This window comes from Choloepus didactylus, chromosome 1 (assembly GCF_015220235.1).
Source record: "Choloepus didactylus isolate mChoDid1 chromosome 1, mChoDid1.pri, whole genome shotgun sequence".
Lineage (NCBI taxonomy): Eukaryota > Metazoa > Chordata > Mammalia > Pilosa > Megalonychidae > Choloepus > Choloepus didactylus.
The window spans coordinates 101,304,419-101,322,798 of record NC_051307.1 but is presented as its reverse complement, the minus strand read 5'-3'; the positions used below and the strand labels follow the sequence as shown (position 1 = coordinate 101,322,798).

Here is an 18,380-nt window from a genome sequence, read left to right as displayed (position 1 = left end):
TTCATATTTACCAAGGCAGGTGAAAAGGAGCAAGGTAACATACACCTTAGCGCTTAAAATACCTGCTGCTAGTGAAACTCATTTCATTTTATTGGCCAAATTAAGTCACATGAAAACTCAGAAAATTGGGTGAACAGCACTAATGACTCTATCCTAATCCTGCCAGTTCCTGGGCCTTTTCTGAATTTTGCATTGCAGATTGATTGGTTTGTGTTCCAGCTTTCCCCTGCTAATTTAGGATTTGTCTTTTTGTATCTGCTAAGCCAGTTACCATGACAATTTTGATGTTGCTATTATATTCTCTCCCATTTTTGATGTTATTTAGGATTATGTCTTGAAAATTAACTATAGTTTTAGTGGAATTTCAGAAAGGAATGTAATTTCATGCATATATGCAATCAGCCGTATTTACCTGAAAATCTCTTATTATTTTCCATAAACTGAATGAGCAGTTTTATTAAAAATATGTATAAAGAATGATAAGGTAAATATTTTACCAAAAATTATTGTATTGGCATGTGTGTATTGATGTGAACAATATTTTGATCTTTCCAATCCTTTATCCAAATGTTGGGTTTAAAAAGGTACCTCTAAATGAAAGTATTGCAATTATAAACAGTTATTTGTTGGGTCTTGGAAAAGCCAGTTTGTCAAATTTCCCAGAGACTTACTAAGGTAACAGACCCTTTAGCAATTCAGAAATCTTCAAATTCTGTGCTTTTATAAAAATTAAAGTAGTCCTAATTTAGTTATTCTATTACATATCTACCACTACAATAATGTTGTCTAATATATAAAACCACAAACGTCATTGACATTTATGTTTTATTTATTACACATGTATTTTTGCTCATGAGTTTATGTGTTGCTTGGGCACTTCTGCTAAGAGAAGTTTACTTGGCTCAGCTGCTCTAGGCTGGGCTGAGTCTTGCATCTTTGGTCAGTGGTGGAAAGGCCAGAGAGCTGTACTTCTGGGGGTGCGTCAGCCATGGACTGGGGTGCTTACTTCAGCTCTCCTCCATATGGTCTTTTATTTACTAGTAGGCTTTATTGCACTTGTTCTCATGGTAGTAGCAGAGCTTCAAGAAAAAAAGCAAAATCCCTCAAAGGCCTTTTCACTTCCAGGCTTGGAACAGATGCGCCATCACTTTTTCTGTGTTTCGTTGGCAAATGTACTGCAAAGGACAACTCTGATTCAAGAAGTGGAGACAGAGACTCCACCTGATAGCATCAAATTGAAAGGGTGTTGATGCCAGGACAAGTGAGAATTAGAGGTATTTTTACAAAGTTGGTGTTCCAGAGTTATCAAGTGAGAAAGCATTAAAATTAATTTTCTATGCTAGCTCAGAAATTTAAAGAATTGAGTGAACCTGCTATAACCAAATTCCTTTTGTTCCTCTATATAAACAGATTTCCTAAGTGCTTATATATACTATGCCATATGATGTATGTGTATATATATGTATATATCAAAAATTTTGAATTAATACCTCTGTTCTCATTCAAAAACAGCCCATCTAGATCATTAAGAGATACATTTCCAATAAAATTTTACATTTTATACTTACTTATGAAACATGGAAAATATATATTATTTAAATTATGTTTACTGATATGCATAATAAAATTCATGACAGAAGGAAAAAAAATTTAACACTTAGAATGTTATATATTGCACAGAAGAATAAAATGATGAAAAACAAACAAAAAACCATATCAACCTAAGAATACATTCCATTAAAGTAATATTGTGTGTGGAGATAGAGGAATTGATACAAGTTAAAGGAGAAAAAGAACATAGAATTCCCAACCATTAAAAGAAAGCTTCTTTACATATTTTTAGGTGGGTATTGGTATGTGGCAAATCTCTACTCCACTGAATATAATTAAGAGTTATGTAACTATTTTATTTTTAATGGCCATTACTTAAAATACATCCCTAAATATATCCTTTCCAATTATTATACTTAGGATGAAAAATTTTAGATGTCAACTTAAATGTAAGAAAGATTACATAGCTAAAATACATACATGCACATATGTATGTATGTGAAGGGATGCAAGCAAAAAGAAAACTATTTTAAGATAATTGCTGTGGGGCTTGCAGGACTCTGTCACTCCTGGCCTCTGTCCTGACTTCATATGCTGAAATCTTGAGCTCTCCACCCAGATAACACTCTTAAAAAAAGAAGTAATTATTATTTTTAAATGAATATACCAGTGATTACTTTGTATAATAAAAAATAAATTCTAAAAATCATTACAAATTTTAGTTGTGTCTGAATCATTGAAATTCTAGCACTTCTGCTCCCCTGTGGGTATCAGGGAGACCTCCTGACTTCTTGTGGGCTGTGGTCCCACTGTCCAGGCAGATAAGACACATGTGGCTGGCCCAAGATGGGATGTGCTATAATATAAAATACACGACTTTTGAAGATTTTGTACAAAAATGAAACAAAAAACTGTAAAATAGCTCATTAATATATTTTGATAATTTTGGATATATTGGTTTCATAAAATTTATTATTAAAATTAATTTCACCTGCTTTTTAATTTTTTTTTTAATGTGGCTACTAGGACATTTAAAATAACACACATGGCATGCATTATATTTCTGTTAGGTAGTTTGTGTCTACAGCAAAAATCAGGAGACCTGGGAAGAATTGTCACCCATCTACCTGAGGGTTCTCTTTTCATTTGGAGAAACTGTAGAAAAATGTTAAAAAGCAGATGAAAGAGCACTCCCTTGTACCTTGTAGGGTTCAACAGGGTCAAGCTATCAGATCAAACCTTTTCCGGGAGTGAATACGAAAAGAACAATAAAGGAAAGGGGGGAAGTCATTTCTTCACACCACAGGCACAGGCACGTGCCATTATTAGAGGGGGGGCTACTAAAGATGCCTAGGGAAGGGTATCCTGCGAGAGACTGGGCATCCTGAGGAGAAGGTGTTTTCTCTGGAGGCCTTTAATTGTAAGGTGACTCATCTGCCCTTCTTTCTTTTTGATTGTTCCAGAACGCTGCGATGACTGGGGACTAGATACCATGAGGCAAATCCAAGTGTTTGAAAATGAGCCAGCTCGCATCAAGTGCCCACTCTTTGAGCACTTTTTGAAATTTAACTACAGCACAGCCCATTCAGCTGGCCTTACTCTGATCTGGTATTGGACTGGGCAGGATCGAGACCTTGAGGAACCAATAAACTTCCGCCTCCCTGAGAACCGCACTCGTAAGGAGAAAGATGTGCTCTGGTTCCGGCCCATCCTCCTCAACGACACAGGCAACTATACCTGCATGTTAAGGTAGCCTGACTCTCAGCAGAGACTTTCTCTTTGTTCTTTAGTCCCTGGGTTTTCATTAGACAGTGCATTAGCTGTGAAGGTAGGGTGGGAAGGAGGCATTTAGAAAGAGTTACACTTCACCTCAGTAGGTTAAGTGAGGTGGGCTGGAGGAGGTGGAGAGAAAATGGTTGCTACCCCGGGAACATTTTTCCATAGGTGATTCCTTTTCAGACCGTTAAGCGTATCAACATTGTCTAAGAGTGGAGCCTTGTTTATTTGCTCCTTTGCTCTGATGCTAGAATCTGGTTAACTTCCTACTTCTTCTGGAGGCGTCTAATTCCCTAGGCAAGAGCAGAGCAGGAAGTAGAGCATATCTACTTATTCGTTGGAGGCACCAAAAGTTTCTCATTGTCCTGAGGTGATTTCTAAAAACCTTAAACTGAACTATGTGGAATCAGAAGCCTGAGTGTCTTTAATGCCATAGAGTTATGTTCATCCTTCATATTTTACTACTTGTATTCCTGCCTCAGTATCTCTATTATGACATCCAGATTCTTTTTGACTTTTGGAGCTGAAAAGGTCAGTCCAACTCCTTTTCATCCCTTTTTTAAAATCCCTTTTTTAATGCGTCTTTGCATTAACCTAAAAATTTACCATCTACAAATTCCACCTATAGAATCCTTTTTCCACCTAGTAGGTGTTTTCTTATATGTAGGCAGAAATCAACCGTGTCACTCCCCTCACTTCCTTCCTTCCATAGTCACAAGTGATCTTTATTTAAAGACCACCCCTCCCCACTTCTTGAGGAATGCATTCCCCACTCCTTCCATTGTATTTAATCTTCATTTATGAGTCATTGAATGTCTGCTACCAAAAAGGATGAAAAGTGAGTGGCCTATTATTCCTTAACTCTGAAAAAATCAGTTATTCTTAAGAATTATGCTGTTCCCTTTTTTATTTGCCTGTGTGTAGACAGAAGTTTTATATCCACTCCATTCATTTAACAAGTATTTACTCAACACCTACTGAAAGTTGTAGACACTATATTAGATGAAAGGAACATAATAATAAGCAAAACATGCAAGTTCCTTGTGGAACTTACACCTAGATATTCATAAATCATGATACAAATATATAATTTTGTACTATGATAAATTCAAGGAAGAGTCCAAGTCCCTCAGAGAATTAGAGGCAATTTAGATATGGGGTGAGTAAAGGTGAGTGGAGGAAAACACAGAAGACCTCTGTGTGAAAGGTGTGTGGTGGGGGAAGGAGAGCCCTTCAGACAAAGGGATTGAACTGTGCGACTTTATAACATAATGGTATTCCCAGTTAAACTAAGAAGTTTTATGTGTTTAATTATTTTTTTAATTTACTTTTGCACTTCATACATAATTTTTTTAATTAAGAAATGTAACCGGATTATATATAAAAATGATAATATATCATGACCAAATGGGTTTTATCTTGAAAACATGAGATTGGGATAAATATTCAAAAATAAATGTAATTCAATGCATTAACAAAATAAAGGAGAGAAATCATATCATTTCAATAAAAACAGAAAAGGCATTAGACAAAGTTCAGTATCCATTCATCATAAAAACTCTAAGCAAAGTAATATTCCAGGGAACTTCAACAATTTGATAAAGGACTTTCCTGAAAAACCTACAGATACCAAATGTTAAAACACTGAGTACTTGCCCCTTAAGATTATTGGACTAAAGGACCTGCCCAACACAATAAGGCAGGAAAAATAAATAAAAAGCATGAAGATTAGAAAGGAAAAAAAAAAAAAATTTTTCCCCAGAAGACATAATTGTTCAATTTTAATAGATATTTACAACTTTGAATAATTATACCATAATTTTCCTTACGGATTTCCTTGTGGTAGACTTTCCTATTGATTCCAGTGTTTTCTTTCCTGAGATAGCATTGTGATGGATATTTTTGATCATGTGCTCTCTCTATATTCCCCCTTTTCCATGCTTCTATCATTTAAAAAAATTTCTAGAAATAGGATGACTAGGTCAATGGTAAGCCTTTTTTACATTTTATGATTCTGGAAACATATTTCTTTTCAAAAGGTAGTTTATGCCATTATCAGCAATGAGTAAATATGCCATTCTAATGATAGACTTACCAGCACTGAGTATTACTCAGAATGTTTCAGTATGAAATGACTATATAGGTATGGATATAGAAAAATAGGAATATATAGGAACATACCTTAGCTATATAAGAATATATAGGAACATAACTTAAAATACAAATATTTTTGTACATTAATAGAAGCTAATTGTGGATCTTTAAAAATTCTGTGGTGTCAATTGGTATGGGAAATACCTTCATAACCCACTTAATTCTTGCATGATATGAACTTATACATATAAATTGAGTTTCAGAACTTTACTTAGCTAGTTTTAATGTGGTTGTTATATTACACCAAATCAAATGAGGCTGAACATTCATTTGTGTACTTCTCTTTTCAGGAATGCCACATATTGCAGCAAAGTTGCATTTCCCCTGGAAGTTGTTCAAAAAGACAAATGCTTCAATTCTCCCATGAAACACCCAGTGAATAGACTGTATTTGGAATATAATGTTCAGAAGATCACTTGTCCAAATGTAGATGGATTTTTTCCTTCCAGTGTCAAACCAACCGTCACCTGGTATAAGGTAAGTGAACCAGAGGACATCTTACCCTGTCTAAAATGATAATACCTGATTGTTGAGTTAAATGTAGAAACTGGGATTTTTCTCCTCAGATCTTCTGATTCCTTTCTTAATAATGTTATAGAAATCTTTCACTGCTTTCTCACTTGTACCACTTTAAAGGAAGGAGTAGAAGAGCACTTTGCCTCAATTTGCCGTTTGTGAAGTTACATTCACTGGAATGTCAGAACTATCTTATCTTTATTAATTTTCTATGAAACACCTTTTGAGAAATGCTGCCCACTTCTACTCACTGCAAAATCAGAGCTGCTAATTCATCTGGTGACCTTCAAATCCTTGGTTATTCAGTACTGCATTTTATTACTTGTGTGTGTTTTCTTATTTACCTTCACTTGGTCCCCATTCCATATGGTCTCTCACATCTGAGGGATTTGGCAAGTGTTAAATTAAAAGGGAATGTGTTAGAAGTTGGTACTTGTAGAAGTAGCATAGTTTTTAATCTCTTCGAGTCTCCACATAAAACAAAGCCAGAAACCCCTGGACAACATTCACAACAAAATTCAGTGACAGGATATCCTGAGAACTACTTTCCATAAAGTGAGTGAAACAAACCACCAACAGCCGTAAGACCCATATTGTGTCATTGTCTGTAGATAACGGGGTTTCTGGCAGACTTGAGAACAGGAGAACCCCAAAATAGCCAACAGGAATTCACTGAAAGTATGGTGGGCCAATTTGAGAACAACAGCTGAAATTAGCAGTTCAAGAGGCCCATGATAAGAAGTTCTGAAGAGATGGGAGCAGATCTAGCACTTAGGACCTCTGGAAACAAACATTACATTATGGAGACACTGCTTGGAGTGGAATGAAAACTAAGCAAGATCAGGAAAATATAGAGGAAGGAAAGAGAAGGACTGGCTAAAATTGAAGGAGAGGAACAGATTCGAGAAATCTTAAGACCAAGCCATCATACCTTTGAAGCTTTGTGTATTTAGAAAATCCTACCGTATTCTAAAGTTAAAAAAAAAAAAAAAAAAACAGTTTCATATAAAAATTTACTACAAAATGTAGCAAGATGAAACTCCATTCAAAGTTTTAGGAAAAAAGGAGAACAAGAAGCAGAATAACATCTCAACGGAAAAAGAAAGCATGTCAGAAGCATTATTGTAACCTACTATTTCAAAAATGAGCTAAACAGCATTAAGAAAATGGTACAATATGTGAAAGAATAACATAAATAAAAATTAGAAATTTCAGAAATTATGTAATAAAGCTAAAGTAAGAGGAGCATAACAGCAAATAAGCACAATACGTAATACCTGAAGAATAATAGAATGTTAAAGGGAGAAACATTTTAAAAATAAAAATGATGAATAAACACGAAAACTTCAGAGTGGTTATACCAATATCAAATAAAATAAACTTTAACACCATGGCTTTTACCAGAGGTAAAGAGGCACATTTCATAATACAAGGGTCAATTCATCAGGAAGACATTACAATAATAAATTTGCATATGCTTAATAACACAGCTTCAAAATTTGGGAAGCAAGAGTTGACAGAATTAAAGAAAGAAATAGACAATATAGGCAATTTCACAATGGTAGTTGAAAAATTTTAACATATAATTCTTAGCAATTGATAGAATATCCGGGCAAATGATTCAGTAAATCATAAAAAGTATGAACACTATCAGTCACTTTGACATAATTGATATTTTTAACAGTATATCAAAATATTGCAGGTAAACATTGTTTCCAAATTTGTATGATATGTTCAAGACATACCATAATCTGGACACAGCAAATGCTAACCTATGGTAGAAAAAAATCTTAATAGTGGCTTCTGCTGGTTTGACTAAGAATGTTCAGGAGTGATAATATATTCTATGTCTGGACAGAGGGTTGAGCGATACTTAGTGTTCACTTGTCAATATCAGCTGTTGGTACAGTTAAGATTAGTGCATTTAATTATATGTAAATTTTATGACAAAAGAAAAATAGAACCATAAACAGATATTGAGTTCTAGTTAATGATACGCAAAAAGTGTTTAGGAGAAAGCTATCTTGATGCCTGTCATTTATTTTGGAATGTATCAAAAAATAATGTGAATTCATGTATGAATAGAGGGAAGATGGATAGAAATATGATAAATCAATTACAGCAAGATATTAAGTGTAGATTCTAGGTGGTAAGTATATGGGTGTTCATGAAAAATTCTTTCAAACTTTTTTTGTGTATGCAGATTTTATTGAGATATATTCATTTATCATATATTCCATCCAAATTATACAATCAATATCTCACAGTATCATCACTTTCTTTCAAACTTTATATGTGAATTTCTTTCATAGTAAGATGTTAAAAGTAAATGAGGAAGGTGAGGATATGAAGAAAGAATATAAATGAAGGAGATGAAGTCATAGATGAAGAAAAAGACACAAAGTTTTAAGAGAATGACAAATCTGAAGATAGGCATAGACAATTCCTCACAGAGATACCAGAATTCCCTGAAGAAGATCAAAGCAAGAGCATGAATCAAATACTAAAAGTTGTAATTCAACAAAGCATTCTTTAAATTACACACACAAAAATTAAAGCTTCATATTGAATAAGTGCTTGCATACCTGAGACTATTGACCCAGAACACCAACATCAAGACCTGTTAAAGTAAAATTACTAGAATAAAAAAGAAAGAAAGAAAAACACTTTGGGATTCTAGACAAAAGAACTTTATCAGTTATAAAAAAATTAGAATATAATCAGATTTTCAGCAATAATGCTTTGTGTGTGAAGAAAATGAAATAACATACATAAGATATTTAAGGAATAATAAGGAATATTAAGTGTGAGCCAAATATTTTACATTCAGAAAAACATACTTTTGAGTCCAAAGTTGTCAACATTTAAAAACTCCATGAACTCATTCTGAGGAATCTACTAGAAAGCAAGATTCAGACAATCAAAAAACGACTAGTGTGACTTCAATGTAAGGACTGGTGATGAGCATTAAATGTACAGTTATTTGTAAAACTAAGACTAAATAAAAGTTAAAAAGGAAATAGTATTGCATGTAATAGCTCTAGGCTCTGAGGGCAGAGTCCACTCAGGAAAAAGAAATTAGCTGTTCTCAGTAAATTATATTGGTAGTTGTGGTATTCGTATGGCTTTTCTGAGAGTTCTGTGTGTTAGGTGGAATAAAGAAAATGAGTAATTATGGGATATTAATTACCTATTTTCTTGATAGCCAAGATTTTCTGAGTGGAAGAAAGGAGATACAAATTTAGTATAGAAGAGTCTAAGTAAAACTCCTGTAGTCCTATATTTGAATGGAGGTATTAATATGAGTCTTTGAGGGGTTTTTATCTTAGAAAAGAATATTTTATTCCATATCAGTATATTAAATGTATATAGTAAAGCTCATATAAATATATATAATATATAGATAAATATATAATAGATACATAAATATATAAAAATGTATCAGTACCACATTTTATATATTTTCTCTAGCTGAAAACATCTATAAACAATGACCAACCTGTTATGTTACCAGTGACCATCCCCTTGTGCTCAGGTTATGGTCTTGAAATAACCGTTTCCTACTAAATGAAACTTGGGTTTCTTGGAGAAATGGATGATTCTAGGTCAAGATGGATCTGGAACATTTTGTCATTAGTTAGCAAGTGAGTTCTGAATGTTTATTAGGAACATAACTAACTTAGAAGCCAACTTGAAGAGTCTCAATAGCCAAAGAAGGAACAATTTGAACTTCAGTAAGAATAAGAATTGCAATGAGTTGAATCTCATGAAATAAGTTTCAATCCATAAATTCATAATTACATTTTAAAAATGTAATTGATCACATTTGAACAATGATAGGCAATCAAATTTATTATCTTGAAAACCAGTAAGTAAAGGGAAAAAATCGAGTATCATTCTGCTTTCCTATATGGAATGTACCATTGTGTAATGAAATAGTGTAAAGTGTCTTTTTTATAAAATATTCCTACAAATAAATGAAAAAAAAATTACAGAATATCATCACTTTGCAATCTGCAAGGAATTAGTAAATCTAAGCCTTAAGCATCAATGACTGCTAAGATCACAAGAAGAGAAATAGCCAGGCATTAATTTCCTTCTGATGAAAGAACATAGTATTACCCATAATCTCACCAAAGGGATTAAACCTGAATCTGATCATGCCTCTGGATCTTGCTTCTATTTTGCAGGAAATGTAGAGAATAGAGGAATATATTGAAATGTGTAATGAGTTTGCAATGGATAAAATCCAGACTGTGGGACACTTTATAGGCCAAGTGTCCTGGGTTCTTTAACAGATAAACTGTAAGAAAAAGAAATGCATGGAGCAGGAATATATAGATTAAAAGAAACATTAAAAATACATTGAAAAAAGGTAGGTGAGATTATAGTGTCTAGGGATGCACATATAGGTGATAAAATTGTAAATGAAAACAAGGAAGTGATTATGCTATGAAAGTACAGATAGTGGTTGCTCTGTGGGAGTAAAGGAGCTGTGATTGGCACAGGGCGTGTGGAAGGCCTTCAGTGGTGGCTGAGCAAAATTCCACTTCCAGACCTGTAGTGATTACAAGAATGTTTAACTTAGAATAATTCATTAACTTGTACATTTTTTGAGTGGTTTTCTGTATCTGTTTTATTTTTGACTGGGAAAAGATAGAGACTGTTTTAAGAGATAACAATCAATTGCATTATATGTATTTTATTTGAATCATGTTTCATTCAAATGAGCTATAAAGCAAGTTTTGAGAAAATCAGGGGAATCTGAACACAGAACACTGGCATATCAATGAATCATTGTTACTTTTTAAACTGTGATAATGGTTCTATAGTTATGCTCTCAGAGAGTCCTCTTTTCAGAAACATACACAAAAATATGTACCAATGAAATTATATGATATCAGTGATTTGTTTCAAAATCATCTTGATGTGTAGTGAGTAGGTATAGATGAAATAAGATATAGGTATGAATATGGAGAGTCATTGTAGCTTCTCTCTATGATTGAAATTTTTCATAGGAGTCAAAAATATAAAAGGTGATTAAAAAGAAAAATATTAACAATTTTACCTCAATCATTGTAATCTATATTCCAGTTAAAAAAAAAGTGTTCATCTATCTACCTGACAATCAAGTTCTCTCACCTCAAACCCTACCCTGTTATTTTATATTTTGAATGGTCTGGACAAAAAGAAGTTAGTTTTATTCCCCTACGTACTCTATCATTTTCCTTCTCCCCACTTTCTCCATGCATTCCCCCTACCTGAAATTTCCTCTCTATATCCCATTCTGATCTCCCTCTTTATTCTTCTGTGTCTAAAAACAATTCTTTTTTTAGAATAGATAAAATTCTACTACCTGTATGAAATGGTCCCTGTTTCCTCCAACTGGAAGTAATTTTTCCCTCATATAAACTCCCATAGCAGTTTATTTATGCCTGTTTCAATGCCACTTTTCACTGCCTTTATTGTTTTATAGTCATTTATCATGAATATGTTAAACATATACTTGTTGAAGATCAACTAAGTTCAAAAGGCTTTGGAGAATACAGTGATGAATGAGATATATACCTTGCCCTGTGTAGCCTCAAAGGAGTTAATTTAATACAGACAAAGAAGAATTCTTATTCTTATTCAAATGTGGAATTTTAAGTTCCCCGTGAATGATAAAGAGAAACTGATAGTTTTAACATGAGAGAGAGATTTACATGCACATAGCCTATGCATGTAGGGACTGTTTCTTGAACGCAACGTTATGCCATCTCCATCTCTGTATCTCCAATGATTCCCAGATTTCTGGATGAATGGTGGGGCCATTAACCAAGGGATGAAATAGTGGAGGAGGAGGAGCAAGTTAGGGGGTAAGCAATGGATTTAGGTAATGTCATGTTAAATTTGAGGTGTCAGTGAGGCATCTAGGCGGCAGCGAGCAACAGGTTGAGGCTACATGTATATGGGTCTGCAACTTAGGAGAGTAATCTAAGATGGAGACAGAGAATTGGAAGCATGTACATTGTAGTTGAAGCCCTTAAGACTGAATAAAATGAGAAGAGAAGGCTACATTTAAATCTGGGGAGAATGATCATGGGGTGAATGGAGGCAGAAAATCTGGGAAGGAAACTGAGGAAAAAAGTTATGGAGGTGAAACCATCTCCATGGGAGATGATATCCAGCTATGTGTAAGTCACTGGAAAGGACAACCAGAAACCCACCAGTTGTTTTAGTCTCTGAATATGAAGAGGTTGCTATCGATGTGTGGTGTATTGCTTTTTGTTTCTCTACTTTTGGGTAATTCACTGACCCTTAAAGCTTGAGTTCCCCCATCTTGGGAACAAAATCAGGGTTTTTTAATAGCTGCATTCCACGATGGCTGTGTAACAGTTCTGACATTGCTTTCTGTTTTATATCTTCTACAGTCTTTCCCAAGCATCCTCCTAGGTATCTTGGGCCTTCTACATCAGTTCTCCTTCAGTTTCCTTTGTTCTAGCGAGATGAAGCAGCTGAATTCTAGGACTTCTGGAGATCTTCTCAGGGTACTAAACAGTGGATTTGGACCGTGAATTTGAGTCTTTTAAACTTGTCTTGATATCTTTGCAATCTTGAGATCTCTTCCCTTATCTCAGTTTCTCTACCTCTATGATAAAGACCTTAAAGTTTCCAACATTCCATCTTTGAGTTTTTACATATCTTTAAATGTGGGTGGTTCCACCTGCTCTGGTAGCAAATGCTAATTATTCATTGTTAAAGTACAGGATATAAAAAGCACTTCCATTGTTTTATAGGTCCTTATAAATCCTCCCCCACCTCAGATGACATTAGTTTTTGAGATTCATCCATATAATTACATGTATCTATAGTTCATTCACTTAAAATGCTATATAGTACGTCATTGTATCAATTTTATCCATTCTTCTTTTGGTATATATTTAAGCTTTCTCATTTTTCACTATTTCAAACAATGTGCAATGAATATTCTTACTTTGTTAATTGGATGCTCAGTAACGTTTGTTGAATGAACCAGGTTTTGTAACTAGCCTGGAAAACAAACCAGTTTGTAAGTGATTTACTAAATTTCAAAGAGTCAGCTTATAAAAGAACTTCTGAAAGGCAATGTATAAAAATGAGAGACTGCCTGTTTATTTACTTATAGGGACCTCCAAATACCTAACAGTAAAGACACAGGTGAGTATGGTCCTTTGTTGTTGTTGTTGTTATTAAATTTCACTCGTAGACCTGAGCTTTAATATGTGACAAGCTATCCTACCTTCCATACTGCTAGGTTAATTCCTTTTTTCTTTGTTAAGGAGATATTTGAAGTTTATTTTCCAGAGACATTTATGAAAGAAAAGGCAGTATCTCCCCTCTCATTGAGGATCAGAGGAACCACTTTATTTGTAGTTTTGGATGTTATATTCATGTCACCTGCTAAAATGCTCTCAACTGCCATTTAGCAGAATGAAGGAGAAAGTCTGTAGATAACAATTTGCCCATAAAAAATGTGCTCATAAAAATGGTATATTACTTCCACTTCTAATTTTAACATGAAATTAAAGAGAATTGGTCAGATATTGTTTATAGCTCTCTCTCAGAAAATACAAAAATATTTTCTTTTTCTGAGAAAGTGCCATCAGGAAAGCACATTTCTGAAAAATACCAGGCTCGGCTTTCTTTTCTGGTATAACACATGTTGGTAAGTTAGTCCAAAGTCTGTGTAATAGAATTAATTTTTAAAGTGCTTGCTTCAATTTGATCTGACAACTTAGGCTTGTTTCTTTCTCTCTCTCTTTTCCCTATCCTTCCTATAGAGTGATTTTTAACCTTTGGTATGAGGGGATTGTGTGTCATTTTCTTTCAGAACTATGTATGTGTAATTTCATATGTGCATAGACATCAATACATGCAGCTTTGACATATAGTTTCAGGGCTTCCAAGGATCCAAGATCCATCCTTTAAACTTAAAGCACAATTCAAATATCTTTGAAGCCTTAAGACCAAATCAGGCCAAGCAAATCATCTGCTCTAAACTTTGATAGCACTGAGTTAGTGTCTCATTTTTGTTACTACAATGATTGTACTTCTTTCTTCTGTACATGTTAGTGAACCCACTCTCTATTTCCCTTGAATACCAAGTACACAGCACAAAACAGCCAATGTGTAATGAACTTAGGAATTGTTTAAATAATTGAATGAATTAGATTGGACAGTAAATTACATAAGGGCCATTTTTCTTTTTACTGGCCATTGTATGACCAGTTGAAAATACTGTGCCTGGCTTTAGGAGTCACATTGTAAATACTTGTCATGTAAACTATGGAGGACTTAATTCTGTTCATTGGAAGTGGCTGGTTTACAGAACTGTTATGAGACTTTGTGGCAAACCTTGGGGGCATTGTGTACATAACAAAGTATGGTGTATCTTACACCAACTTAATCTTGGATGCAAAAGCTTTAGTAGATATTCTCAGCTGTTCAAACCTTATATCTGAGATCAACTCTTTGTATCCCTACTTCCACTTCCCCTATCCATCATGTCACCCACCCATGCTAATTCTGATAATCCATACACTCATGTCCTTCTCATCACATGCATACCCTGAGTTCTCAACTCCATGTCTTTTGTCTTTGCTCCTATAATTCATATTTTTGGTCATGCAACACAAATGTACTGAGCCCCTGCCATGTGCCAAGTATTTGGCAAGTTGCAGGGCATGCAGATATGGAACTCATCCATCCCCACTGGTTCTCAAAGAGGTCAGTTTTCCAAGGAGGTGTCAAAGAATAAACTGTACTGAACGAAGTTAAACAGGCAAGGATGACTTTGTTCAAGTGGCTGCTATAGCAGGGAAGAGAGAGTAGAACTCAACTTTGTTGCAAAAAAGAACAGTAAGCTTTTTAAGGGCTGGGAGTGGGCTGGAAGAAAAACGCTAGAAGATAGTAAGGGAGTATTGATCACTGTGGGTGAGCGATTTACTGAGGTTGCAATTAGGATGGTTTGGTTACACCAAGATGGGTGGGGGTTTACTGAGGTTACAGTTAGGACCGCTTGATTCTGAATGTTTTCCTTTGTGGTAATTAGACCACCTGGAGTCTAAAGATCTGGGAACGAGGAGGAGAGAGATAAGACTGTGAATAATTATAAGTTAGGAACTGCATCTTTTCTATGTCGGTGTCCTCATATGTTTTTTACACCTTGTAGGTTTATAGAATGGAAACAATTGTCACGACATCCTCCCTGCCTCCCCTGCCCCTCCTCCACTCACTTCCTTACACAATTCATTTCCACTTGGGGATCTCAGAGTCATTTCTTGTGCTGTTCTTCATCTATACATTGTGGTAGGTTGTCATGGCAACCATTGCATGGTTCGAAATGTTGCTCTCCTGCTTAACTTCTCTGTTAAAATTCAGAATGAGGAACTGGTGGGTCAGCTAGAAGAATGACTGGTCTACTAGTCAGGCAAGTGTTTGCTTCACAGTGGAAAATTCATCTACTGTTAACCCATTCCTTATATTTGGAAACATGTTTCTTAGTCTTTGGCTATCCAAATCTTTGTTCATATCTGTTTTCTTCTAGATTCCAAAAATGATTTTAAAATCATTATAAAATTTACAGGATTTATTTATGCTTTTATTGTGTATAAAAGTCTTCTGTATGTCTCAGGTGCGTGTGCTGAAGGCTCTAGAGATGGGTATGCTGATAAAAAAAACAGAATAATGTATAGAAGCAAAACTGAAAAGAGAACTAACCAGGCACAACAGGCTGAAGTTGTGTTCTGGAAGTACTGCCACCACACAAACAAACTTAGAATGAAAAATATTTCCTTGCTTTCCTTTTCAAAAATGCTACAGGTCTAATAGCTTTGAAGTGGCTACAGAAAGTTCCTTTCAGCACATTCTTAAGAAATGCTTTTGGCAAGTTCAGTATTAATAGCTGACTTTTCATCCTCAAGAGTGTGTTTTTCCATTTCCCCAGTAATTGCAGGAATCAGCCTCTTTAAGTGCTACATCCACAGCACACTATTAACACTGGGCCTGGGTGCAGGCCTGACATGGTTGCAAGACCACAGTATAGGGTGGGGAGACAACAATGGGTGGGATTAAAAGCAAGGTCCTGGAAACAGGTAGATTTAGGTTCAGATCCCAGCTCGGACACTGCCCAGCTCTGTGACATTGGCAGTTATTTAACTTTTCTAGGCCTTTGTTTTCTTCTCATCTGTTAAATGGGGACAAGAATATCACAGGCTAAGTTTGAATAAGGAACAAATGAGATAATAGAGTACCTGTAAAACGTATGTCTCAGTATAATTTTTCCAGCCTCAACTCACTCCCTGCTGAGAAGAGGTGTTCGTTCTTAGTCTAAGAATCTAGTGAAAGAGAATCAGCAATCTGGAGATCTCAGATTTAGCTCTGCACTATGTTATCTAGAAGAATGTCTCTTTATCTGTCTATCTCATTTATTTTCTCCATCTGTAAAGCTAGAGCATAATAAATTTGATCTGTCCACTTCACAGGGATTTAAGAACAGCTAAGCGCATTAATAAGAGCAAAAAACATCTTTGGAGTATTTAAGTGAAAGGTGCGACATATATCACGTGGCATCCTACAGATATTTTGAAGTGATTTAAACTAAAGCTGACATAAATTCATTATAAGAGTACAGACCTTTCTGACCTTACACTTTGCAATGATAACCTAAGGGTATGGAAATAAATATTTGCGATGTGACAAGTGTCTAAAAGCCTTGTATCAAAACAGGATGAATTATATTGAGAAAATAACTTACTGGAGCATATGTCAGCTTCCTTGTAATGTTCTTCTCCATGAAGTAAAAATTCAGTGCTTTTCTTAAAAGACACATTTCCTGTGAACAAGAATTACAAAATGTGCCACTTAGCGTAACTGTCATGTTTCAAAACACCTGCTCCAGGAATTGAAATGAGAACACCTAAAGTATATCAGAATTAAAGTTAAAAATGTAAATACTGGAAATTGAAGTAGATGTCAGTCATAAGTTCCCAGAATTTGAAAGCGCTAAAGGGCCCTAGAGATAGCCTAATTGAAACCCCTCATTTTACAGTTTAAATAAACTTTCCAAAGTTATACACCCAAGATGTGGTTCCTTAAAAATCATTGTTATCTGAGTACTTTTAATTTTATTTTTTATATTAAAATACCCAGATTATTGGATCACAGAAATCTAATTAAATTTTAAGGTATAGGTTAAAAGTATATATTTCTGTCATAGATAGATAATTTTTAAAAGGAAAGCAATTTTTCTAAAAGTAAATGTTTACATATAATTTTTTCTTAGAGAAAAAAAAAATAAGCAATATATCCAATTAGTGAGGCTGAGAGACCCAAAACAGGATTCTGTTTATGTCGAATGAGGTCTTTCAATCCCCAAATTTAAAAAAATCAGCGAAGCTATATGAAAATATGATTTAGGAGCAGAAATAAATTCCAAGTTCTTGTAAAGCTCATAGAAAATCCTCCTTCTATTTCAGATTCTGGAGTTTGTAATAATTGTAAAACTGGCATGAAGAACAAGGCAAATATACAAAACAGTTTGGAAAAGGCTGATATAGTTATTCAACAGAGTTACCAAGAATGCCTATAACAGACATCTAAATTGAGGCCTAGTTTGTCAGAGTGATAATATTTCTGAATTAATCTAATCAGTGAAGAAATGGAGAAAAATGAAAAAAAAAATTATTTTCTAAGTAGCAGGGCTTTCAGTTGCTCAAGTTCCTTTAGTCATTATTTCAAAACTTTACCCTTGCTTTACCACCAATACAGGATTCCTAGAGTTTGAATACTAGGTCTTAAAGACTGGAAGCCTTTACTATTGAATCCATATCTCAGTTCAAAATTTTAACTTTCCTTTTGCAGAAAACATAAAGACAGTTGTTACATTCATTCTTTGAAGAAAAATGGTCAGATACTTGACCAAAATAATTTTGTATAAAGTGTGGCATATGTATTTATGTGTTCTGTGCAAAATTAGATGTGAGTGTGCATTTGTGTTTATTTTTTATGCTTGTATCTAAATATTAAACATTTTTTCTTTTACTTTTTCTAGGGCTGTGACAAAGTACAGGGCTTTAGTAATGTAGTACCTGAAGGCATGAAGTTGAGTTTTCTCACTGCCTTGTTTTCAAATAATGGAAATTTCACATGTGTTGTTACATATCCAGAAAATGGGCGTATCTTCCATCTCACCAGGACTTTGACTGTAAGGGTGGTAGGTAAGCATGATTTTTATTAGGTGCACATAAAAAAAATGCCATAATATTGTTTTGGCTCTTAGTAGTTTATTGCATACAAGTATGTAAACTCTATAATGAAAAGGGGCTTATCTCTTTCTTCACTGTACCATCCCCAGAGTCTTC

The 18,380-nt window shown here is 34.5% G+C and overlaps 1 protein-coding gene across 3 annotated transcripts in view; it reads left to right on the top strand.

The window, feature by feature from the left end:
* Positions 1-18,380, top strand: part of LOC119535870 (interleukin 1 receptor accessory protein) — a 168,396-nt gene that overhangs the window by 89,421 nt on the left and 60,595 nt on the right. For all 3 annotated transcript variants that reach the window (XR_005217310.1, XM_037838271.1, XM_037838275.1), the window contains exons 3-5: positions 3,015-3,300; positions 5,772-5,958; positions 18,071-18,236. Coding sequence is in view for 2 of the 3 variants with exons in the window: in XM_037838271.1 (XP_037694199.1) it covers positions 3,015-3,300; positions 5,772-5,958; positions 18,071-18,236 (639 nt within the window). In the remaining variant the exon portion in view is untranslated. The remainder of the gene's footprint in view (positions 1-3,014; positions 3,301-5,771; positions 5,959-18,070; positions 18,237-18,380) is intronic.